This window comes from Microsporum canis, genomic scaffold, assembly GCF_000151145.1.
Source record: "Microsporum canis CBS 113480 supercont1.3 genomic scaffold, whole genome shotgun sequence".
Lineage (NCBI taxonomy): Eukaryota > Fungi > Ascomycota > Eurotiomycetes > Onygenales > Arthrodermataceae > Microsporum > Microsporum canis.
This window is the reverse complement of record NW_003299167.1, coordinates 583,567-607,108: the sequence shown is the minus strand read 5'-3', so window position 1 is coordinate 607,108 and position 23,542 is coordinate 583,567. Positions and strand designations below refer to the sequence as shown.

The window sequence follows — 23,542 nt, the reverse complement described above, 5'->3', positions numbered from 1 at the left end:
AAAGCATTGCCCTTCTCTTTGTCATTTTAGGATGATCCTAGCAGATTCTACTTAACTGCCAACAATGGACTCTGACCATGACTACATTGCCTATGTTCCGTAATTAGCTTAAGCCTTTCTAGCGCTTGGATAGTGGCTCAGCGCGATATTTATATCTGATTCGCGGGTCTTCTGCGTAAGGCAGGAGTATTCATGAAGAAGTTGTCAAAAGATACGGTCGTAGGTATTTATTAACTAATTATTTGACATATGTAATGGGACAGCTTTATGCACAAAGGCCTAGAGCATAGTCTATGATAGTTTTAAACAGTCTAAACCATCTACAGAACCATTGCTTCACGCAGCAAGACTCTTAGGGGCTTCGGTTGCCGGTCCCTCAGGGGTGACATATGCCTAGCACATGATTAGCAAAGACGGTCATGATTAAAATAGAACAAGGGAGTAGCATACCTTGGTCATGCCGCCATCAACGACGAAATCAGTGCCATTGACGAAACCGCTCTCATCACTAGCCAAGAACAAAACGGCCTGCGCCTGCTCGACGGCCTCTCCGAATCGGCCAGTAGGGAAATGAATCTCACGTCTAAGGCGCTTTGGAGCGTCATCACCAAGCCAATCTTGAAGTAGAGGGGTGCTATGATTTAATTCACATGTCAGCAAGAGATATATCAGTCATTTAGTCTGATTTAGCAACACTCACTTCAATGGGGCGGGGCACAGCGAGTTGAATCGGAATCCCTCCCGGGCATGGACGATTGCCAGCTCCCTAGTCATGGCCAGCACGGCTCCCTTACTGGCAGTGTACGCAAGCTGTGGAGTGGCACTACCAACGAGAGCAACAACGCTAGCAGTGTTGATGATGCTTCCTTTGGTCTTCTTGTTCCTGCGAAGACTAGCAACAGCATGTTTGCATCCGAACCATACACCCTTAACATTGATATTTTGAGTCAGGTCCCAGATCTTCTCTGGAGTGTCGATGGCGTCGGCATCGTCTGCGTGCATAATACCGGCATTGTTAAAGATAATGTCCATGCCACCCCATGAATCCAATGAATCGATCATAGCTTTGACATCAGCCTCCTTGGAAACATCGCATTTAACCGTTTCTACTTTTGAGCCCGCCGGAGCAACCTTCTTCACTTTGGCAAGCGCAGCTTCGAGAGCTGGTTCAGATATATCCGCCATGAGAACAGCAGCGCCCTCTCGTGCGAAAAGAATGGTTGTCTCCAGGCCAATTCCACTAGCACATCGCCGAGTTAGCTTCTAGAGAAGAAGCAAGAAGCTATATAACGTCTAAGGACCGACGAGTCTCACCCAGCAGCACCGGTTATAATGGCATTCTTGCCCTGAAGACGTCCTCCGGTCATGGTGATCGTACTGAGTCGAAATGCGGGGTGTTCTAAAGCTTTAGCAGTCAGATCAGACTGCAAAAAAGGTAATAGAAGGCTATAGCCAGATGAAGAGACGCCTGATGCTGATGCTGATATACTCACTATGACAGTTGTTATTATCGAGTGTGAAATGGCTGTTTGTATAAGTTGTCCAAGTTGAACAATAACGAGGGGCAGAGAAGGGCGAGAGATGAATCAGCCAAAACCGAAGAACCAGCACACGAAGTCTCCACCTGGAGTGGAGCAACTTTATATAAACATATAAGCTTCTTTCTCATCATTCTAGACATTTGAATATTTGGGCTTTGGGGTACTTGAGCCGAGTATTCCCCGAGTAAGGAGGTCATCGCTTTACGTATATACGGATGACATTTGAACACTTTAAGCCTGTTAAGCCTGTTAACCACTAGAGATGGAAGATAAAATATCAATTTAAAGAGGAAGTATGTAAGTTAAATGGATTTAAGCTATAAGATGCTCAATGTTTCGTTCTTAAAGTTGGCCTTCTATCATCCTAAGCTTTGTTCTTTCATATATCAAGATATATTCCACAATGATAGGGCTTATGAACCAAAGGATACCATATGTATTCCTCAAAGGGTGTCTGGGAGAACAGGAGCAAAGCAAATCGTTTACCAACCGGTTATCATCATGTCTTGTCTTTGAGATTTGATCTCGAAGACAAAAACCAGATGGATATTAGTAAGCAGATATGACTAAGCGCGGGTAACGTTCAATCACATGATTCCGAGATAAGCGCCGGCGATAAGGGCGGATGAAGAAGACGAAGACGAGGACGACGTAGCAGATCGCAGCCATCAACCGAGAAGACAGCGACCTGGCTCCCTGTTGGCCTTTGAATTGGGGCACTCACCGTTCGTAGAGCCAGCAGTTCTCTCTTTTGGTTTCTGTTTGGCATATCATCACTGTTATACGGTTCTTTGCGCCGGACTTACTCCGTCAGGAGGGGTTATCCAGCCAAAGGCTACGAAGATGGCCGCGGATACCGTATCTCTCGATAACCTGGAGGAAGTCCTCGCCAATGACAGCCAGGTCAAGGTTGCTGGCTTCGACGCTGATGGAATACTTCGTGGGAAGCTCGTCTCCAAGAAGAAATTCCTCTCAATCGCAAAAGATGGGTTCGGCTTCTGTTCCGTCATCTTCGGGTGGGATATGCACGATCAGACGTACTTCAAGGAGCTGGGTATCAGCAACAAAGAGAATGGATATAAAGATCTCGTTGCTATCCCGGATATGAGTAGCTTTCGGAGAATACCATGGGAGGACAATGTACCTTTCTTCTTGGTCAGCTTTTTCGATCCCGATACCAAGAAGAGCATCTCCGCCTGCCCGCGCGGGCTGTTAAAGGCCGCTACTTCTGGGCTGGAGCAGAAGGGCTACAGGGCTATGGCCGGAGGTATGCCTCTCTTCATCCATATGTCACCATTGAGCAGAGGTAGTCTTGATTCTAATGTGGCTTGAAAGCGGAGTTTGAGTTCTATCAGTATCGTGCGCCAACTACTATTGACTCTCTCGAACGAAACTCCACTGGAACAGCCCGTTTTCTCAAGGAAAACCAAGTCACCGACCTGCAGCCATTAACCGAGGGTATGTTTGGTTATAGCTTGACTAGGACAGTGCATAACCAGGAGTACTTCTACAAGATCTTCAGCACCTGCCGTGAATTCGAATGTGATATCGAAAGCTGGCATACTGAGAGTGGTCCCGGAGTTTTTGAAGCGGTGTGTTAATGTTTCTTTCTCTAGACGTTCGAGGTGACCATGCTAAGAGAGCAATGATAGGCACTGCAGTTCGGAGAAGTAAAGGGAATGGCCGACCGTGGTGGCCTGTTCAAGTATGCATCCCCAATTCTTCGGTACAGGGCGAAAGTATATATTAACCACAGAGTACGGAGTAGATACGTCGTCAAGTCAGTCGGCTCAAAGTACGGGATCACACCGGTTTTCATGGCCAAGCCGCGTCAGGGTCTCCCTGGAAACAGTGGCCACATGCACATTTCTCTTGTCGACGAATCGGGTGCTAATATCTTCGTCCGTGACTCTCCCGACCCTTCTGCGCCGTACCCAGACGTCGCCTATATTTCTGATATTGGACGACAGTTCCTTGCAGGGATATTAGTTGGCCTTCCGGATATTATGCCTATACTTGCGCCCACCATAAACTCATATAAGCGACTGGTAGAGAATTTCTGGGCTCCTGTGACGGTCTCATGGGGTCTCGAGCATCGCGCCGCGTCCATCAGAGTTATCTCCCCGCCAACTTGCAGTGGGAAAGGAACGAGATTTGAAATCCGTGTCCCCGGCGCTGACATTAATTCGCACTATGTCCTAGCTGCGATAGTCGCGTTGGGATGGCGCGGTGTAGAGAAGAAGCTGGACATTCCTATCCCTCCACTACCAAAGGGTGAGAACGTCGGCAGCAACGCTGACAAGGGCGAAAGACTAGCGAAGAGTCTCAAGGAGGCTGTTTCCCGGTTCACAGCCAAGGAGAGTGTTGCCAGAGAGGCTTTTGGAGATGATTTTGTGGATCATTTTGGTGGGACGAGAGAACATGAGATTCGTCTCTGGGAGGAGGCTGTTACCGATTGGTATGTTTCATTTCCACCGTTCCCTTTCCTCCTTTCTTTGTATCACATCACGCCTGGCTAACCATTTGTTCACTTCTTGTATTCTTATAGGGAGGTGAAACGATATATAGAAACCGTGTGATCTTTTATATACACGTACATACAAAGGTATTCGGTTTTGGTTTTGTTAAGATCTATAGTACAAATTCCCACGAATCCACCATTAATACACTATAGCCATAATACAACTTATCGGTATTCAGATCTACCAACTCCCCATAAATATACGTAACATCCCATCAACAGAAGTATATACGATACAGAGTTAAGAGTACAGGGATATTGACTACATAGCGATCTCCCGAATACCGGCACTCTGTATCGGTTCTTTCCCCAGGTTCTTGGATTTCCGGGTATATGTATATACAGAATGATAACCCTAAACCCTGTAATATCCAGTATTTAATAGTAATAAACACGCAAAAGCCGCCGGTAATTATCCGTTTGGACTTTTAACGCGTACAAATGGAGCTAATTAGTGAGTTTTTTTTGGCGTATATAAAACTCTAAACCTTAAAAACCGCCCCAGTTCCTGGTTGTGCGTGAATATAAGCTAGTATTTATAGTAAGTATGTATTTTTTTTAAACGCCCGGTACGGGGTACGGGGATTTGAATTAAGTTGGTGCCTTACGGTAAGTATAGGGTCATGGGTGGGGTGTTATTTTTGGTTATTACAGCGGGAGTATTGTAGTATCGTGGTACGGATGATAGAAGCGCGGATTGTGCGAAAGAGACAGGCTGGCATTTAGCATTATAAAAGTTGACGTGAGGGCGGAAAGAGGATTCATATAAAGATCAATAGACAAAAATCTTCGGGCATATAACGGAAGCGCAAAAAAAAAAAAAGAAGTAAAGCAAAAGTAAGTGGTATCAAGAAGTGAAAATAAGAAACGAGCTAAACCGGTAAGAAGTTGAAGTGAGAACCGAGGCACGGGGGTCAAGCCAGCCTGGGGAAGCGGAAGAGTGGGGGAAGGATTAGAGTAGGGATGAGAGTAAAAGGGCAAGAAGAAGCAAGCAAAGACGAGCGCTAGACGACTTCAGGGGGCATAAGATATATAAAGTTGGATATAGAACGAAAACAAGGGGCAAAACGATGAGCACAAGAAAGAAAAAACACCAATTTCCCTGGCCATGATGTATAACCGATTTCCATATAAGCAGAAGCATTACTAATGAGTCATTCCAAGCGTTGGACACAAGGTTTTCTTTTGAGCAACGATGTGGGCGGTGATTAGTTGACACGGAAGGCATCAAGGATCACTATAAAATGAAGGTTAGTGCATCTCGTACCGGAGGGGCGGCATGGTGTGGGGGTAATACCTTCTGAGCCACGACGACAGCCACTGCCAACCCACATGATGGTATTAACAAACGCGTATCGTTCATCGCCGGTTTCCATAGAGATATTGACACGGTATTTGTACGTGTTTGGGTTGACGGAGTCAGCGACGGTAGGGTCAGAGACCTTTTCCAGGACCTCTTTGGCACCGGTCATCCAGCCATTGGCCTTGACCATGATGAATGCAGGCGGTTCGTCAGAGGTTTGAAGGAGATATGAGGATTTCATGCTTGTGGCAAGCTCTTTGACTACTACCTGGGAATCTTGTCCTCCCGGCTAAAGACAGTGTTAGGTAGATGGGATTAAAGAGAGAGAGGGAGAGAGAGATGAAGGAAGTGCTGCTTTGTAGTAACTTACCAAGACAACACCTTTGCCCCATCTACCGGCCCACTGGCCTCCAACAAAAGTGACCCAGTCACGCTGGCCCCAGATGCTGTGTCCAAGCGAGACAGAAGGATTCAGCTTGATGCTCATGCGGAAATCAAGCTCCAGTGTGGGTGCGGGAAGCTGTAGGGACCGAGCAATGTCTCCCTCCGGGAATGTATGCTGTAGGTTGTTTGCTGGGATAGAGTCTTTCATGACGTTGAGGTAGGTCGGACATTCTAGCAGATGTTGGCGCTGGCGACTGGTGTTCTTTGCGCGTACCTGCTGACAATATATACATTGTACAGACAAACACTACCAAAGTCAGTCTCTCTTTGTCTTTCCAAAAAAAAAAAAAAAATTTCTTTCTTAAATATATAACTACCTTATCCTCTTCCTTTGCGCGAAACTCAACAAAGGCGGCGTGGACGTCGTCTAGGGGCGGGGCGGGGAGGCTGGACGTGCTCTGGCGGGGTTGCTTGGCGACTTTGGGCGTGCTGTGGGGACGTGCAGGCCCGGCGGGAGCGGAAGGAGGAGCGGAGGGCGGAGCGGCCTGAGATGGCAACGACGGGCGACCAGGCAGGCTTGGCATGGGCGTCTGCATCCCGCTGGCGTGCGGATTGACGCCCGTAGGCATCATCGGTCCGTTTGTCGACGGCAGCGTGGCCGTGGCCGGCCCTGGCGCTCCGGGGGGACCGGGTGGTCCGCCAGGAGCAGCGCCATAGCCGTTTGCACCGCCGGCGACTCCGTTCGGCTGCTGTTGCTGCTGCTGTTGTTGCTGCTGCTGCTGGTGCTGGGGAGGTGCTGGCTGAGCGTGCGGATTGTTGTGGCCTCGCAGGGCTGGACACTCGAGCAGGTGCTGTTTCTGCCGGCTGGTGTTCTTCGCGCGGATCTGCTGGCAGTAGATACACTGCACGGAGAGACACTACAAAGACCCAAAAAAAACACAACCAAGCGGTTTATCGTTTTCTTATATCAGCCGGGAGCACCGTTTTTTGGGGCATTACCCGCGAAATACACGATATATAATACGGGGGAGTTTCACCTTGTCGTCTTCCTTGGCGCGGAACTCGACAAACGCGGCGTGCACCTCCTGGTCGACGGTGCGACCCATCGTAATGTTCGAGACAGTACGAGGGAGCAGCAGCGAGGGGTCGACGACCGACGTCTGGACGGCTGCTCGCTGGCCTGGAAGGGCGAGAGGATGCACACTGGGCGAGACGCTCGCGAGCTCCTTTTTTTTTTTTTTTTTTTTGGTCCTGTTTATTTCCTTTCTCTCTTCTTCTTCTTTTCTTTCTTCGCTTTTGCTGGAAAAAAGTCGTGGATGGAAAGAAAAAAAACAGAGAGAGAAAAGAGAGAGAGAAAAAAAGGGCGAAAGATAAAAAACAGGAAACGGAAAAACCGTCACCGCGTCAGCGTATTTTACGTCACAGCTGCTGACTAAACTCGGAATGGGGCTGTATTGTTCCGTAACGGCCGTATCGGGGTTGTTTGGATACGCCGTACGTCGTTTTATTCGTATGTATGATACGCTGTTGATACGCTTTTTTATGGTTTTTTATTTTATTTTTTTGGAGCATTTTTCAGACGAAGATTTTTGACGGTCAGGATGAGTTTTATAGATGAGAGACTTGGGGAGTTCGTTTGGACGGTTCTGTCGGGCTGTGTCAGAGCCAGCGTTGGCGGTCGAGCGCGCTGCTAGACGAGAAAAAAGTCTCTTGGCCTGCGCAATGCGCTATATATAGAGAGGAGATATCAGAGAAGTTGTTGGATCTATAGCGAGGGCGGAGGATAAGGATCAGAGAGATGCCGGCGAGAAAGAAGAAGAAGAACGGTGAGTGAGTTTGACGGATGTGTCGAGCAAGCTGACGGAGACGTCTAGGTGAACGGACATCGCCGGCAGACTTTGCACAGTCGCTGCAGCCTTCGTTCCTGGCCACGGACGGGGAGGACTGGATCACGGCGCCCTCGCTCAGTCGACCGGAGCTAAGCTTCAGCCCGGCCATCTTTCTCTCCGTCTCGACTCACCTGCTGGCCAATCCAAACCTGGTGTCCCCTAGTCTCTTCAGGGCTGACATCCTCCATGACAGCTCTGGCGTTCTGGAGACAGCCAGCAGTGATGCCAGGGGGACGGAGATTGAGCACGGTGTACGCTCTCCGGCCCCGTTACCTGGATTTGAACCGATGCGTGTGGTCGTCAGGAGGTTGATACCGAGGAATCCGAACCTCGATCCGACCCACGACCAGACTTGTCACATCTACCGTGGCATAAACGGCCGTGAAGACAGCCAAAAGACATCGTATCTGGCCGTATACTGCCCTCACGCCACTGCTGAGCAGGATGTCCCATACTACCACCCGGCCGTGCGTGGATTTGCCCTCCTATACACCCACAGCGATGCCAGCGGCAGTGGCGCACTCTCCCTTCACTTTCTGCCCTTCTCGTCCGGCATACCAGCCACCATCCCCAACCGCCTCCATCGTACTCTCCTCAACCTGCTATCCACACACGTCCGTCTGGCCTCGGGGCCTTCTGCAACCTCCCATGCAACCGGCTCACAACCCAGGCCGTTCAAGGATAATCTTATCCCCCAGCACACCGTACAGAACACCTACACAAGACTAAAGTCAAAGTATGCGCACAGCCTCGTCAGGAACTGGGTCGAGGTCACGGAGCCGTCGAAACATGTGTTTGAAGACCTCTCCATCGCCGCCTTTTTGATCGAACTGTGGGGCATAATTTATCATCTGCCTACATCCGCTCCTACGGAGGATGCAGATGCACACGTTGACGTGACAAGACAGGAACCTCCCAGGAGGAAGGTGGGATTCCCTGGATTCGTCGACATTGCGTGCGGGAATGGTGTGCTGGTGTATATCCTTCTATCTGAAGGATATGACGGTTGGGGTTTCGATGCGCGTTCACGCAAGACCTGGTCTATCTTCCCTGCCTGGGTCCAGGTTCGGCTGAAGGAGAGAATATGCGTGCCACAGCCCTTTAAAGACGTGCTGCCCCAAAATCATGGTGATTCAACCGACTCCGGCCACTTCGGGAGCGGCACATTCATCATATCCAATCATGCGGATGAGCTCACCCTCTGGACTCCTTTGCTAGGAGTCTTATCCAATCCTTCTCAACCACTGCCTTTCCTCGCCATACCATGCTGCTCCCACGGGCTGTCGGGCGCTAGATACCGCTATCCACCTCCAAAGGACTCAGCTCTCAAGGGATCTTACGGAGAAGCCGAGGAAATGGAAAGTAATCCACTAGATGAGAACGAGGAAGGGTATCATGACCAGGGTCCCCAGCCACGGAGTGGTGACCTCAAGGCCTTACGTAGTAAAGTACTTGAAGCTCGACAGAATCCAGGATCGACTTCATCCACCTACGGCTCTCTGACGGCTAAACTCGTCTGCATAGCTAAGGAGGTAGGGTATGAAGTGGACAGAACGTTGCTGCGTATCCCCAGCACGCGGAACATCGGAGTGATAGGAGGTTTAAAGGCGTGGCAGGCTATTACCCCCCCTCCTGAACAGTCAAATACTTCCCTCGGCGAGCGGCTGGAGGGAATGACACTTGACGTCGACAAGCGTAGAGAGAAAGTCCAGAGTGTCGTAGAGAGGGAGACCAGCAGAGACGGCGGACTAGTTGTCTCTGCGAATTCCTGGCTTGAACGGTCGATGGGATTGGTCAAGGGCCAGGGAAGGGGGAAGCTCAACGATGCCACGAATGAACATCATAATTAATTTTGGTCGAAGAGGTGGAATTATCAGAGTATAAATGACAATAAAGAAAATAAATGCAACTTGCTATCTATAAGCAATATCCAGTGCCACATCGCATACACATGCAAATCAAATAACAAATACCACAGAGGTAGCCCCCCTACGCCAATATTAATCACCCAACCATCGCCCTTTTACCCTTCGATTTCTCCGACATCCCTCGCTGAGCCTTAACCTCTTTCATGCGCAACACGCACCGTCTAAAGTCTAGCTGGCTGTAATCCTCAGGCATAAATTCGCCGCTGAAAATGCACAGTACCGTCATACCAGGCTTGTATACTAACCCGCCAAGCAGTTTAGGAGTAATGAGGAAATATTGCCCACCGGTGGTACCCGAATCGGCCTGCCCACACGCAATATCAACCATGCGCTCGTGGACCATGCGCTCGTTTCGTGGGTCCATACCCTGGTTGATCTCATCAACTACCCTAAACGGCGAGGCAGAGAGCGATTGTAGTGCCATGAGATAGAAGATGGTGCTGACTGCTCGCTCACCGCCAGACTGGCGATGAGAGTCGAGTATAGAGAGCTCCTCGTGTTCACGGAACTTGACCTGTATCTTGATAGACCATTGGTCGAAGTCGCTTCCAGGCCCTGCATCACTAGACGGAAGGCCTTCGTTCTTGTCGATAGATACCTGGCCTGCACATCCTATGCGAGCGAAGTTGTCAGCGAACGCATCGCTGATCTTAGACACAATTGCGTCCAATCGTGGCTCCCATTCACTCCGTATCTCTGTGATAGATTGTTCTATAGCAGTCAGTTTTTCTTGCGATGAGGCGAGTTGTTCTTTCAACCGTTCAATGCGTGCTTGTCGGTCTTCAAATTCCTGTATGATATTGCTGCTTCCTTCGTGTGTCAGCTCAAGCCTAGCCTTCTCGGAGTCGATGTCAGCTTCTAGCTGTGCGATGGTGTGATGCTTGACCTCTTCGCCAATTTCTCTGAGGCCAGGTACTGATGTCATGCGGCCTACAATAGCGCGTGCGGCCCTCTTGGCCTCCTGAAGCTTCGCCCTAGCTTCAGCTAACCTTCGGATCGCATCTTCAACTTCTACTCCTTTATCCTCGAGCGCCCTGGTAAATTCACTGTTCCGCTCTTTCAATACATCCAAGTCGGACATAGCCTCTATCGCCAGGATCTCTATGCGAGCTACCTCTTCAAGTATACTGCATAGCGAGATTACCGCAGCCTTATTGAAATATCTTATTAGTATCTCATAGGCTTATCAAAATTGTAAGAATCTGACGTACGGAGTAGTCAATAGCTGCTGCGGCTTTGTCAACAGCAAATTCATCTTGTTTATCTCGTAATGCTTCCACTCTGTCTCTGATTGCCTGCACTCGATCATTGACAGTTTTCAGTTTTTCCTTTTGTTGCGCTATAAGATGGATTAGAAATTATCGCGGTATATTATATTGTAAGGCCAAACAAGCTTACCAAGTTTCGTGGGGAGAGATCGATAAATCACCATTGCTGATTGTTTATCCGCCTTTTCTTTCTCAAATTTGGTCTGTTCACTAGAGTCAGATCATCCTATCACAATGAACCGCGACAAATAGCACACCTTTTCTCTAGAGGCCTCATCGTTTTCTTCCTTTAGCTGCTGCAGCGCACTCCTTTCTTGCTCTGCTGCAGCAACTATCTCGCTCAACTCGCTCTTCCATTGCGTAACGCAATTTCTTAGTTCATCTTCAGTAGACGAATCGACGGGTTTATCAGTCCACATTCTCGCTGGTCGTAACTGCCGTACCCTAGTAGTGGATGCACTTGGACCATATTCACGTCGTCGCACGACTTGATAATTTTGATTCCCAGCAACCCAGGTGCTTATATTACTGCTCTCCAGCCTGCGGTACTCTTCATCTGAAATGTCCCTCAGAGTGACGGCAGTTTGGTGAAATCTGTTCTCATTGCACAGCATAGCTAGAACGGGCTCTGGGCCATCCATAAAGTCCTTTGCCCAGCCATCGAAATTCAATGATCGAAGCTCCTCATCAGAAACTGGTGGGTTGAAACTGGATGTTGATACAGTACATGTCTTTATACTTATATCGTGTAGACGCAGGTCGTTGTTCAAAATGCCCTGCAGAGTTCTGAAATCTGCGCGAGACTGCGTGGTAAATGCCATAAAGTCGTTTCTCTGCAAAAGAGATTCCGCGGCACTGGCGTATCTTGAGTCCTTTACAGAACATTCTACAATTGGAGGACCAAACACGCGCTTTTCAAACCGATCCTGGTGCTCTCTTATCCACTGCCAGGCCTTCCATGAATCCGCGGATATTCGCCTTAGCTTTTCTTCTTGTTGACCTGACTGGGATTTGAGGTCTTGTAATCGTTTCTCAGCACGTGCAATCTTCATTCTATGATCTTCCAGGTTCTGGATGGTGGTTCTCTTTTTGACATGGATTTCCTTCGCTTTATCTTCTGTTTCACGTATTCGTCGAACACACTCACGCTAGAAAGAGATGGATCAGGATTGCGCTTTCATCAAAGCAATCGATGAGTTGAACTCACTATTTTTTCGGTATATGCGGCAGCATCAAACTCCGCAGACCCCTCTTCAATTTGACGTTGGAGCTTATTGATGCTCTGTTGAACCCTCTTACACTCCTCCAGCTGGCCCGAGCCGCCTCTCTTTTCTGCGTCTATCTGATGGCTCAAGCCCTTCATTTTATCCTCAATCTCGACCATTCTGTTAGAGATCCTGGTTGCGGCCTGTTCTCCTTTCTCAGCAAGGGTTCTTTTCTGCTTGAGTACAGCCTCAACTTTAGAATAATATTCTCTTTTTGAGTTGACAGCCCTTAATACTGGTTCCAGTTGTTGTTGTAATTCATCTTGCTCTCGTGTCAACCTCTGCTTTTGTTCCATAAGGGCAAGAGACTCCTTATGGCACTCAGAATATCGAGGAAGTGGTCTTAAAAGTTCCAACAATTTTAAACGTTTTTTTACCTCTTCTCGCTGTTTCATTCTTTCTACATCCTCACGTTGCATTTGTTGGCGTTTCTCTAGGTTTGCCAGATGCTCTCTCTGAGCGGTACTCTCTTCCAGTATGTCTTTTTGTGCCGCCCGTAATTCTTTGAGGTCGTCATGCCACTTCACCATCTCAGGCCCGGCAGCAGCTCGTTGTGTAGAATGCAGTAGCTCCACAGGGGATAATGCAGCAAATTCGCTGACTTTATCTTGCGGGAGAAATTGGCAAAGGTTGTCGATTTGAATGGAAAATGATTTTGCAAGAGATAGCACCATATTCTGCCTAACGGCTTTTCCATTTATCGTAAACATGCTCTTATTGCCCTCGCGCTTGATGGTCCTGCAGATGATCGGGTTTTGATTCATGTCTGCTCCGGCCTTAAGCTCAATCTCAATAATAGCTTCGTCGGCACCATGCTTCACGAACTCAGCAACATCCTTAGCTCGGCCCAAGTACTAAAAGTGAATCATTGCATTAGCTGCTACGTTTCTAAAGGCTATGCTCAGAATTGGTATATACTCACTCCTGGCCCCCAACCAAGTCCTAGGCAAATGGCGCAAACAAAAGTACTTTTTCCTGTTCCATTAGGCCCGATCACCATGTTAAGTCTCGGCCCTGGGTAGCATTCGGCAGAGGTGTAAGTCACGAAATTCGTTAGTTTCACTCTCACAATCGAGCCGGGAAGATGTTCGAGGGCTCCCGCATTCCCTATGCCCTGGTTGCGAGAACCCCCCACACGCGTCCGATTTTTTGACGATGTCATATCAGAGGTATCTGCTCCAAGGAACCCTGTTGCTGATAGCTTATTTTCACCATCATCATCAGATAAACCCCCCTCCTTTGCTTCAATTTCACCGGCATCGCTTCCGGTGCTTAATCTAACGCGTTTGCTGCCATTTGAAGTATGCGAGAACGGGGTGCCATCACGATCCGCTTCCTCGCTATCAGAGTCGGACTCCTCTACAGCCCGCTGCCGCCTTCGCGGAAGTGCTAGAGCGTCTGGCATTGTACACAAGCCAGGCACTGTCACCGTCAGGCTTTGTTGATATTTAAACATTCTTTTCAAAATAAATTTCTATGTTGCAAGTTCGGGCGCGTCGCTCTACTCCAGCGCTAAGCCTATTTAGGATAAATAGAAAAAGCTCCTTCAGAATTATATGGACTAATATTAATCAATTCTATATACGTATATCCTGCTTTAGTTGATGAATTATATCGAATTATCTCTATAGCAGCAGAGTATGGAGGAAAGCACTGCTTTTTTCGCCCTGCCAAACTCGATGTGTAAATATGTCCGGTTGGATATTGATACAAGTCAAACCCATAGTATCTGAACGCCAGGATATAAAGCCGGTCTCAAGGACCCCCGTGGTATATGTGAAAAAGCAGCCATTCCAACCAGTTGCGCCATAACCCTTAGCATACATACCCAAAAAGAAAAAAAGAAAGTCCCCATCCAGAAAACTTTCGTATGACGTCTATAAGCATGACTCAAAAATACCGACCCCTCGATTGGAAGTTAAGTCAGAACCAATAATGAACGGAGAATGGTAAAAGTAAAGGATAAGGATACGTCGTGGCCCATGGAAGTGTCGTAAATTGAGCAGGATAGCGTGAGCCATAGTGGACCTTGCGCCGGTACTAGTCAATAGTAAGGTGGCAAACTTTGGTGATTAGAAATAGTTCCCATTAGGCAAGGTCATAAAAATGCCGATTAGAATGACGGTTATCGCGGTTCCGACTGTCGTGGAGCGTATGATAGTCATGGTTTGAAGTTGACAGAGGGTTGGATCTTGGATTCGTACTGGCGGATCAAGAACTTTGCTGAAGAAGCCTCTTTTTTGATTTTTCCGGATCCAGGGCTCATCTTCGTAAGAATTAGACGACCCAAAGGCATCGAATGCTTTCTTATCAAGATGGCAGGAGTTCGTTGGGACCTCATCGGTCGCGTTATAAATCTCCCAGGGATGTAGCTGGCGTTTATAAAAGCAAAGAAATAGCTTAAAGACATATCAGTACTATTCCGTTATTCCGTAGGTAGAATAAAGGGGTATAGATTCATCAAGGTACATACCATGCAAGTTCCTTCCATGGCGGCAATCAATGACGCGATTCCAGGAAAAAGAAGTAAGGCAGAAAACATCCTCCAGCCGCGGTGCACCTTGCTAAATACCAAGACAATGGCCAAAGCTAACCCGAAGGCAATAACAACCGTGCTGAGTACGCGAGCGCATAGTAGGCGGCTGTGGTTGCTATTGTTTAGTGACCATCGGAGAAACTGTGGATGGGATTGCTGTCGTAGATTCCATTCAACTTCCTGGAGTACACCAGCGAAAGCGGATGGGTGAGTCGTGGCCGATAGCGCTTGCATAACTATGGTGCGTTCTATAGATGTCAGATTCAGTTGCCGGGGTGCATTATCTAAGATGTAGGTAGAGATAATTCGATTTATTTCCTTGCGATGTGGTTGGATAGTAACTGGGAATGATATTTGTTAGCAGGGGTTGGCCAAATAACAGGAACTAGGTCGAGGGTGGTAGTCGTACATGGCTCGAGAGGATTTATACCATCAAAGGCGCTTGATTCATCGATTGACTCCTCTGATGCCTTCAACCCTCCATCCCATTCAAACCAGTCACCGCGGGAAAGACTGCTGATTTCGAAGTCATTATGCGAGCTATTGGGCCGAGTTGCAAAGGGAGTCAAATCGTCAAGTTCTGTTTCAGCGACAGCTGGAAAGGCTGGAGTAGCCATAAAAGCGCCAACAATAGAAGGGGCACATTTCGCTCTCTCCTTTGCTTGATTGTTGAGTTTAATCACTTTTTTTCGCTGTTCTTCCGACCACGGCGGTGACAATGCCCACTGGGATTCAGACAGGGCCGCAAAGCGCTGGATATAATCCTGATACCATAGGTAGAATTGAAGATTTTCTGCTGCGCGTTCAACGTAAATAAGGTAATTCATAAAATCGACCAATCCACATGGCTAAATATTCATTGTTAGTAGCCGTGCCGCCCGGAATAAAATATGTGACACTTAAGTCTCTAACTCACCGAACAAGTGCAGCCGTTGACTATAGATTCAAATGACAGGGCCTTCTTCTTGCTTCCAAACAGTAGCTTCTTCCATGAAATCAATCTCTCTGAGACGGACGAGCGAGGCGAGTCACATGGCTGATTGCGGGACGAACGTAGGCCATTCTTTAGTGCCATGTCAACAGGATATCATGGTGCTGAAATATCCAGAACGAATGAAGGATGGCAAACAAAGAAATAACGAAGGAATCGAAGAAATCTGGAATGTTGAAGGGAATGGATCAAGGTGAAGAAGTACACGGAAAGGCGGCGACTTGGCGATCTTCACAACCTTCGCAAACCTTCCAACTGGTGAAGAGGGGAGAAGAGTATCCGTCCACTAGTATTTTAACTGCTACGAAGTGGAGATATAGGCGAAGAGTTTTGAGGTTAGGCGAGACGGTTCATTCCCAAGGCTTCCCTTGCAAGGTATCTGATCCTCTGGCCCAGAAAGCCTTGAGTGGGCAAACGGATCATGCCACTAATATTTTTGGAATTATTCGCGACTTTCTTTGAGAATGTGTAAACTCGACCAGGCCGAGCCTTGGACTGCATATATAACAGTTGAACTAAATGTTGTCGGCCTCGGGGCAATGGGACAAAAAATAAAACCCGCATATCCCTTATGCTTTGGGCAAGTATTGAACACTTCACGAAGCAAGGGACCGAGACCCTGAAATCGAACTCGTCTCGCATCTCAGCTGGGCCCTGGGGAAGGAACAGCGTACATACATACATGTACATTCATCCAGAGTGTATATTACTCCGCAGTAATGGAATAATGTTATTCTTTGGCGTGACGGGGAAGATGCCGTTCAGTCGTTCCGGGAGGCCAGTCCGGGAAATAAATCGACACCGCTTGCTTCCAGAACAAGGTGTCCCAACCAAGGACATGGTTCGTGTGTGGCCTATACCTGATGCATGCATCATCTTTCGCACGACTGCCCGTTGGCCCCTTATTTTATATATACTCTTCATGTTGTGCATCACCCGCGAGGGCTGAAGGATGCCAATGAAAAATTGGCTTGAACTGTCGCTCATAGCCCGCTGATTCGGTAAGGATAGTCCCTGCATATGATAGGGTCTTCTGACTTTGCCAGTGAGCACTACTAGCTTCATTATCGAATAGTTGGTTTTTCCGTACGCAAGAAAACTCCCTGAAGAATTGTCAACCTGGCTTTGATGGCTCCATGATGACCACGTCGCGGCATGAATGGCCGGCTGGAATGTGTGGCTTTTGCCCAGACAGCCAGGAATCTCGTATAAACTTAATACTCGGCTCAAGACTGACCAGGATGGCTGCAGGCTAGGGGAGCACTCTGTGGGGTTACATCGTAACTCTTCTCTTCCAGGGAAGAGATGGGTCCTGGCGGAGCAGACAGGCGACAGCTCACATGCTTACCTTTCTCTGTTCCTGCAGGCTCTCCAAATTCCCTCCACCCTAGGTATATAATATGCTCTGTTATACCTTTCTCTGTAGATATATATCTTCGCGGTCCTTCTGTCGAAAGATGGTTTGGTCGAAGTTCAAGTTCATCAAAACTTCAGAAGTTGCTTTTTTCCCCTTTCAGATAACTCTAATTATGTAATGTGATTAGATAACAATTTAAGTTCGTGAAGATTACATAATATATGATTATATAATATATCAACTGCGATCACATGTTAGATGATTACCTAAAAGGGAAATCTGCACTTCTTCGCCTTTTTTTATTGTCACATTCAGCGCGCATCTGACAAGCGAGATAACGAAACAACCAAATCCATGGAGAAGGATATTTGAGGACTGGATGGCGGGTGTTTTATATCTCGACAGATACCCAGCACTATTCTCGCGTGGTGGCTGGATCAATGGATGCCATGTCCTTGTTGTCTCCTGATATTATAGATTATCGATATCTCTAGCGCAGCTCCCCAAGCCATGCCTGGGCATGGCCACCCCGACCCGGCATCAGCGGCATCAGTGACCAGGTGGAAGAAGCCTCGGAGCGATGGCTCGCCCAGCAGCACACTCTTACCATCTCCTGTTGCGTCCCTGATAAGCCTGGTGACGCAGTCGACCTCTCTCTCCCTGCGGTTGTGGACGTATCTTGGTAGTTTTGCAATAAATAGTGCAAGGGCAACAACTCTTACCGGACTAGAGCTGAGTAGAGCCGTCGTAGAGGGTATCCTCATACGTGCTGGTCGGGATGTGGTCTCTCGTAGCAGTGACGAACACGGAAGGACAGAGGCAGAGTCACTGTTGGAGCGAAGCGTGAGCACTTTTCCCATAGAATATGTACTATCTACGCACAGCAGCATAGCTAATGCTTATTCTATAGTTGGCAACCTTGCACAAGACCATTACTTCAGCTTCGTTCTTTGCGTCTGCCAGCTTCCATCTCTCTTCAGTCACTCTCTCCTCCGTAACATCATTTTCTCAGACTCTACTTTCGACTCTCGACGCTATTCTTGGATCTACTGAGTCCTCTAGAGCAATCGCCTCGATCATCACTCTAATTCGTCGCGAATTGAGAAATCCAGAGCTGATTCCGCCAGGGGAGACCGTTGGTGTTGGGGATCTGCTTGTAGGATCCGTAGGGTTTGTGCTTCTGCAGCGATGGGGCAGGAGACAGACAGACAAGGAAACCAGACAACACGGGAACGAAGAAACTATATGGGATGTTGTTATTCTTGACAATGGATTGAGAGCAGACGTCGTTGGGACTCATCGGACAACATTCGGGGAAGATATTGATGGAGCTGATTCTTCGCCTCTACGGCCTTCCTCTTTCCTTATACCCGATGCTGAGGGTGGAGATGAGAGCCTCGACACTATTGAACGGGGGAATTCGTCGTTCAATCACATCGGACATTTTGTCCCTCATGTATCTCTCCCTGCAGATCGCCAACATGAGCTTCCTGATGATGAGATTCGCCGTTATATTGCGGAGCAGCTACCACGGGGCTGTCATGCAACCATAAGGACGGATACGGTAACTGCAAGAACAATTACAGTAGACGTCTTTGACTCAGGCTGTGTCAATATCTCTCCTCCACCTGGAACTACGAAGGTTGAGGAAAGAATAGAGCCAGAATACAACCATACGATTACCGGTTCGGATTTAATCGGCGAGCCTCTTCCCAAACACACGATTGTTTTTAGAACTGTATCAAGTTCCGTTCAGGACGCAGAGTTGCGCACGCCTTCACAAGTGACTACACCAGATGCGCAATACGGTTGGCCACAGGCAGATATTAGAGAAAACACGATCAATAGTGATGCAAAGTTCACTTCGTCAGCCAGTATCGAGACTAGTCCCCCTATGAAACCCAGACCCTTTACCCGCCGACGGAGACGTTCTACATCGGATACTAGTGGTTCAGAAACTCCTAGAAGCATTGGAACCAGGTCTTTTGCACGTATAACTAACAAGGTGAAGACCAACGCAGAAGAGAAACTCGGGAACAAATCCTCAAAAAGGTTATTAAAAGGGACTTCAAGTGCAGCACAAGGCAATTGCCCTGTTGTTGGCTCGTTCAACGAAAATAAACCCCGGCCGAACAACACAGCCAGTGGCGCAAGCAAAGAAAAAGAGAAGAGTAATATATCAGCCACGAGAGGTACAAAAGTACTGTCAGATACTACAAATAGGATTCGACCCTTGTCTCCTAAGAAAGAGAAGTCCGCTTCCAGGAAAATAGAACGTGAAGCCTGCTCCAGCGAGACTAACCCAGGCAGCTCACTAACATGCGGCCGCTACTTACTCCGTGAAAAAAGCTCAGAGTCGTTCATTGCCCAAACAGATGCTTACTCCATACGCTCTCCAGAGGCCCAGCCTGGTTCACCATCCCTCTCTAGAGAGCATATTCGCAGCAATTCTTCCTTGTCTAGAGCTAGGTCCGAGAAAGATATGCCTCTCTTCTTCAACTTCACTAGCCGCCCTGGTACCCCCATGATGTCCCGGCGCAACTCGTCCAAATCTGCCGTTCCTAGCATATACTCTATCGCCACAGGATCTGAAACCTCACTCTTGTTAGCTCCCCGAACTGGCAAAAGTGCATATGATGACATTTCTGCTCTCTCTTCCCTTTCACGCACCGGTTATGTTCCGGGGCTTTATCCGTCAAACAACCTAGTGCGGAACATACGCCGTTTTTCTCGCTTTTCATCTGCATCCTATGGATCAAATTTCTTAAGGATAATGGGCATTTCTAATTCTTCTCAACCTCGCTATCAAGATCCAATGGACCACCATGAACATAATTCATTTTCGGATCACACAGGACTACCGACTTCAACTATTTTACTGTCATCATTTGTTGATACAGCTGGTGGCACTAACGCTGCGGGTGTCACATCCGAAGGGTTTCCTTTAGTTCATTATTTATCCTTGGACCATGACTCCAAAGCCGCTGTTTTGACGCTGAGAGGCACCTGGGGGTTTGAGGATATTCTTACAGATATGACCTGCGACTATGATGATATTTATTGGCTGGGCAGAATATACAAAGTTCACAAAGGTATGTTGGCATCCGCGAGACGTCTCCTAGAAGGTGGTGGAGGCAAAGTCATGGCCACAATTAGATCAGCCTTAGAAGAATTCCCGGATTATGGTGTTATTTTCTGCGGCCACTCCCTTGGAGGTGGAGTAGCTGCCCTCCTTGCAACACTTATATCACACCCCCAGCATCCTGACTTACCCGGCCCATCATTCGTCACATCATCAAACCAAGCTCATACGGGTCTACTACCTGCTACTTCCAACAAAGATACACAGGATATCCATCCACAAATGGGCCAATTCTCACTTCCCCCCGGTCGACCAGTCCATGTGTATGCATATGGCCCACCAGCTGTGATGAGTCCACCCCTCCGTCTTGCCACCCGGGGATTAATCACCACAATCGTTAATGGGCACGATGTTGTTCCTACACTTTCACTGGGAGTTTTGCATGATTTCCACAGTGTTGCCCTTTCTTTCAAGCGCGATGTTGCCGACGCTAAATCCCAGGTCAAAGCCAGGGTATGGGATGCAATCACGCGCAGCATTGCCAACAAACTATACCTAGATAATCCTACTTCAATCCATGCTAGCGATGATCTAGGCGAAGATTCATGGGCATGGAACACCCTCAAATCCCTACGGGAAGGCCTCACAGCAACGAAACTATTACCACCCGGAGAGGTGTTCGTTGTCGAAACGATGCGTGTTCTCCAACGTGATGCCTTCTCAAGAGATATGGTTACTGGAGATGGATATCCTCGTCTCGGCCGGCCCGCCACCCGGGTCCAATTAAAATACATCCGAAACGTGGAGAAAAGATTCAATGAGGTCAGATTCGGGTCTGGCATGTTATTGGACCACAGCCCAGCAAGGTACGAATCTAGCTTGTCTATCCTAGCACGAGGGGTCTTAGAAGATGAGTGACATACCTACCCCGTTTATTGATCTTTGCGCATATTACACGTGATGACTTTTTTATATCTCATTTTGGGTTTTGGTTCACGCATCGCATTCGGTTTCGGTCACGATTTTAAGCCTGGGACATTTGGAGCATTTATTATTATACCTTTAGTATATTTAGTATATTTCCCTATTTACACATCACATAGAAACCCGCATTATATCTTGCGGTCATGAAGTTTGCGGCGTCGTTTGAAAATACCCCTTAGATAGTTAGGGAAAAACATAGTATATACATATAAACAATCAAATGAGCTATTTCGGTTTCACTATTTATGACAGATAGATTCCGGTTCTGTATAGTAATCTGTAAGTCTTGAATACAAAACGTCCCTTAAAAGCATCTCACAAATATTCAAATAATACCTATCCAGATAGACGATGGCCTTACAGTCAGCCTACATGAAGCAGCACATCCTTGTATTTTAACTAGGCCAAATCCGTGCAGCATCCATGTTTCCATCTCCTCATAGACTCATACTCTTTTCCAGTAAACCTGAAGACTCCGCGTAACAATTCAAAGACCTCCAAATTTACCTACTCCGACAGACAAAACTGGCCAATTGCATAAAGGTCCCTATTCTGGTAGTTACTAGGCCGTGCTCGAGTGCGGGTTTCGCTGGTGTGATCCAATCATTATGATCGGCCAGACAATATAGCCGTTTGCATCTGTTTCTCCTCAATTTCAATATCATTTTCTTGGAGAGTCCGGCAGCCCGTCAATTCCCGAAATCTCTCATACACAGTCTGGTAGGTAGGCGGGGCTGATATTTGGACAATGCGCCAATAGGGAGTATAGCTTGCGAACGGTCCTATTTCCAACGCTGGATGCTCCTTCACCTCTGCTTCTCTTTTTGCAGTTGGTGTTCATGTTGCATTTGCGGTCGCTGTTGATATTGCCCCTTTTGCCGTAGAAGTTCTGCTTTCTCTGCCTGTCTCGTTTCAATTCCCTTGATCTGCTGCTCAAGCATCGCCCGCTTCGCCACTAAGTTTTCCCTCACCACCATGAGCGTGTTGATTTTCTCCTCTGGCGTAGCTTCCATACTTTGTTGGATTCGCTATAGGCACATCCAGATGCACTATTAGCTACCAATCACCTCAGTTGGATATGTATATAAGATGGAGGAGGAATTTAGAGCAGCCAACCTTTTGTTCCTCATGGCCCATCTTCAAGCTTGCTCCCCATATTGCTCCAGAGGCAGTGATGATGGCGACTGCGCCAGCCATTATTTTGTTCCTAACTTGCAACGAAAAGGCCATGATCCCAAGTTTCGAAGTATAGAATGGTTGATATGTAATTCCATTGATGTTATAGAAGAAGCCTGCGATGTAGCTAATTGATGGTTTGACGTCGAAAAGCTCTAGACCTGGTCTTGGCGCGTTCTTTAGTTTATCTTAACATCAACACGAACAACCACCACCGGCCATATATACCCCAATCCTTTAAGAAGGAAGAACATATACAAGTCTACCGAAAATGAATCCCGGCCATGAACAGTCAGCTCTCTCTCCAGCCAAAATGCGGCAATACTCACACCTCCACGCGCAGCTAGCTCAGCTCAACGCCAACCTCGCCGATACACAGAATCTCATGCGCATGACGAGTGCTCAGGCAAGCGACCTTAGGTTTCTGGGTGGTTACGTAGGGAGCTTGTTTATGGGCGCCGCAAAAGTCCTGGGTGAGGAGGGAATCAATGGACAGGAAAACAGCGCTAACAAGGTCGAAAAAGATGGAGGCAATGGGAAAGAGACCGCACAAACGAAGGATGAGAGTGATGACTATGAAGACGATAATGAAAGACATGGCTAGGCGAGGGAAGGTGATCAGACATACAGCATCACATTTCAACCGTTGGGATGGGCGCATACGACATGGTAAACGCAGACATGACAGGGGTTTCTTCTCTCGTGGCCTTTTCGCTCTGTCTCTCTGCAAGATCGCTGGATGAACTGGTAAATTACTCATATACTGAGTCGAATGAGGAGGTAATTGATGATCACAGTGGCACCGAAGCTGCTCGGCCGACGCCTTTACACGGTATTATGGATCACATAAGTGTCGACGTACGGAGCACAGCAACCACGGTTCGATGAGCTCATTCAACTACTCTTTTATCTAATGGTTATACACGTTGGTACGGGAAGGCTTATAGGTATCCTGGATTACTCTACAGGCCTTACCCAAGCGAGCCCCCTTTAACGGATTATTATCTGAACAATCCCCAACCCAACAAGAGGTCAACCAATCGTCTAACCTAAAGACTCCGTCATGAGACGTAGCTAGTGTGAGAAGTTCAAGATATCAAACTAAAGAGAGCTAGAATAATAGAGCAAGCTTCATAATCATAAAAAAAGAACTTCTTTCTCTTCTGAAAAGCAGTACTGAGGAATTAATAGCAGATATACACAACGCAAACTGTGTCTCCATGTCAAATAAAAACCAGATAACCCGTCAAACAGATGGTTAAAAAGAAACGTGGAGGACAGGAACCCTAGCAGTAAAGAGTAGAAACAAGAAGCATC

The 23,542-nt window shown here is 47.7% G+C and overlaps 9 protein-coding genes across 9 annotated transcripts; 4 read left to right on the top strand and 5 right to left on the bottom strand.

Moving 5' to 3' along the window:
• Nucleotides 1-336: 336 nt before the first annotated feature.
• On the bottom strand, nt 337-1,367 carry MCYG_03064 (3-oxoacyl-[acyl-carrier-protein] reductase; the record flags this gene model as incomplete). The annotated part of the gene is made up of 4 exons (XM_002847512.1): nt 337-393; nt 451-634; nt 701-1,240; nt 1,315-1,367. 4 exons carry the CDS (start codon nt 1,365-1,367, stop codon nt 337-339), a joined length of 834 nt encoding a protein of 277 aa, XP_002847558.1.
• Nucleotides 1,368-2,384: 1,017 nt separating this feature from the next.
• MCYG_03063 (glutamine synthetase) lies at nt 2,385-4,060 on the top strand (the record flags this gene model as incomplete). Its single annotated transcript, XM_002847511.1, has 3 exons — nt 2,385-2,808; nt 2,949-3,133; nt 3,194-4,060. The coding sequence occupies 3 exons, from the start codon at nt 2,385-2,387 to the stop codon at nt 4,058-4,060; spliced, it is 1,476 nt and encodes a 491-aa protein (XP_002847557.1).
• A 1,210-nt stretch (nt 4,061-5,270) lies between these two features.
• On the bottom strand, nt 5,271-6,381 carry MCYG_03062 (conserved hypothetical protein; the record flags this gene model as incomplete). The annotated part of the gene is made up of 3 exons (XM_002847510.1): nt 5,271-5,654; nt 5,736-6,056; nt 6,127-6,381. 3 exons carry the CDS (start codon nt 6,379-6,381, stop codon nt 5,271-5,273), a joined length of 960 nt encoding a protein of 319 aa, XP_002847556.1.
• A 1,166-nt stretch (nt 6,382-7,547) lies between these two features.
• MCYG_03061 (DUF1613 domain-containing protein) lies at nt 7,548-9,488 on the top strand (the record flags this gene model as incomplete). The annotated part of the gene is made up of 2 exons (XM_002847509.1): nt 7,548-7,575; nt 7,624-9,488. 2 exons carry the CDS (start codon nt 7,548-7,550, stop codon nt 9,486-9,488), a joined length of 1,893 nt encoding a protein of 630 aa, XP_002847555.1.
• Nucleotides 9,489-9,642: 154 nt separating this feature from the next.
• Nucleotides 9,643-13,504, bottom strand: MCYG_03060 (Spr18 protein; the record flags this gene model as incomplete). The annotated part of the gene is made up of 6 exons (XM_002847508.1): nt 9,643-10,716; nt 10,778-10,905; nt 10,965-11,037; nt 11,092-11,982; nt 12,042-12,953; nt 13,022-13,504. The coding sequence occupies 6 exons, from the start codon at nt 13,502-13,504 to the stop codon at nt 9,643-9,645; spliced, it is 3,561 nt and encodes a 1,186-aa protein (XP_002847554.1).
• Nucleotides 13,505-14,171: 667 nt separating this feature from the next.
• Nucleotides 14,172-15,875, bottom strand: MCYG_03059 (conserved hypothetical protein; the record flags this gene model as incomplete). Its single annotated transcript, XM_002847507.1, has 4 exons — nt 14,172-14,498; nt 14,573-14,976; nt 15,045-15,483; nt 15,552-15,875. The coding sequence occupies 4 exons, from the start codon at nt 15,708-15,710 to the stop codon at nt 14,172-14,174; spliced, it is 1,329 nt and encodes a 442-aa protein (XP_002847553.1).
• Nucleotides 15,876-17,493: 1,618 nt separating this feature from the next.
• Nucleotides 17,494-20,983, top strand: MCYG_03058 (conserved hypothetical protein; the record flags this gene model as incomplete). The annotated part of the gene is made up of 2 exons (XM_002847506.1): nt 17,494-17,826; nt 17,894-20,983. 2 exons carry the CDS (start codon nt 17,494-17,496, stop codon nt 20,981-20,983), a joined length of 3,423 nt encoding a protein of 1,140 aa, XP_002847552.1.
• Nucleotides 20,984-21,855: 872 nt separating this feature from the next.
• MCYG_03057 (uncharacterized protein) lies at nt 21,856-22,246 on the bottom strand (the record flags this gene model as incomplete). The annotated part of the gene is made up of 2 exons (XM_002847505.1): nt 21,856-22,077; nt 22,166-22,246. 2 exons carry the CDS (start codon nt 22,244-22,246, stop codon nt 21,856-21,858), a joined length of 303 nt encoding a protein of 100 aa, XP_002847551.1.
• A 250-nt stretch (nt 22,247-22,496) lies between these two features.
• Nucleotides 22,497-22,829, top strand: MCYG_03056 (conserved hypothetical protein; the record flags this gene model as incomplete). The annotated part of the gene is made up of 1 exon (XM_002847504.1): nt 22,497-22,829. The coding sequence occupies one exon, from the start codon at nt 22,497-22,499 to the stop codon at nt 22,827-22,829; it is 333 nt and encodes a 110-aa protein (XP_002847550.1).
• Nucleotides 22,830-23,542: the final 713 nt, after the last annotated feature.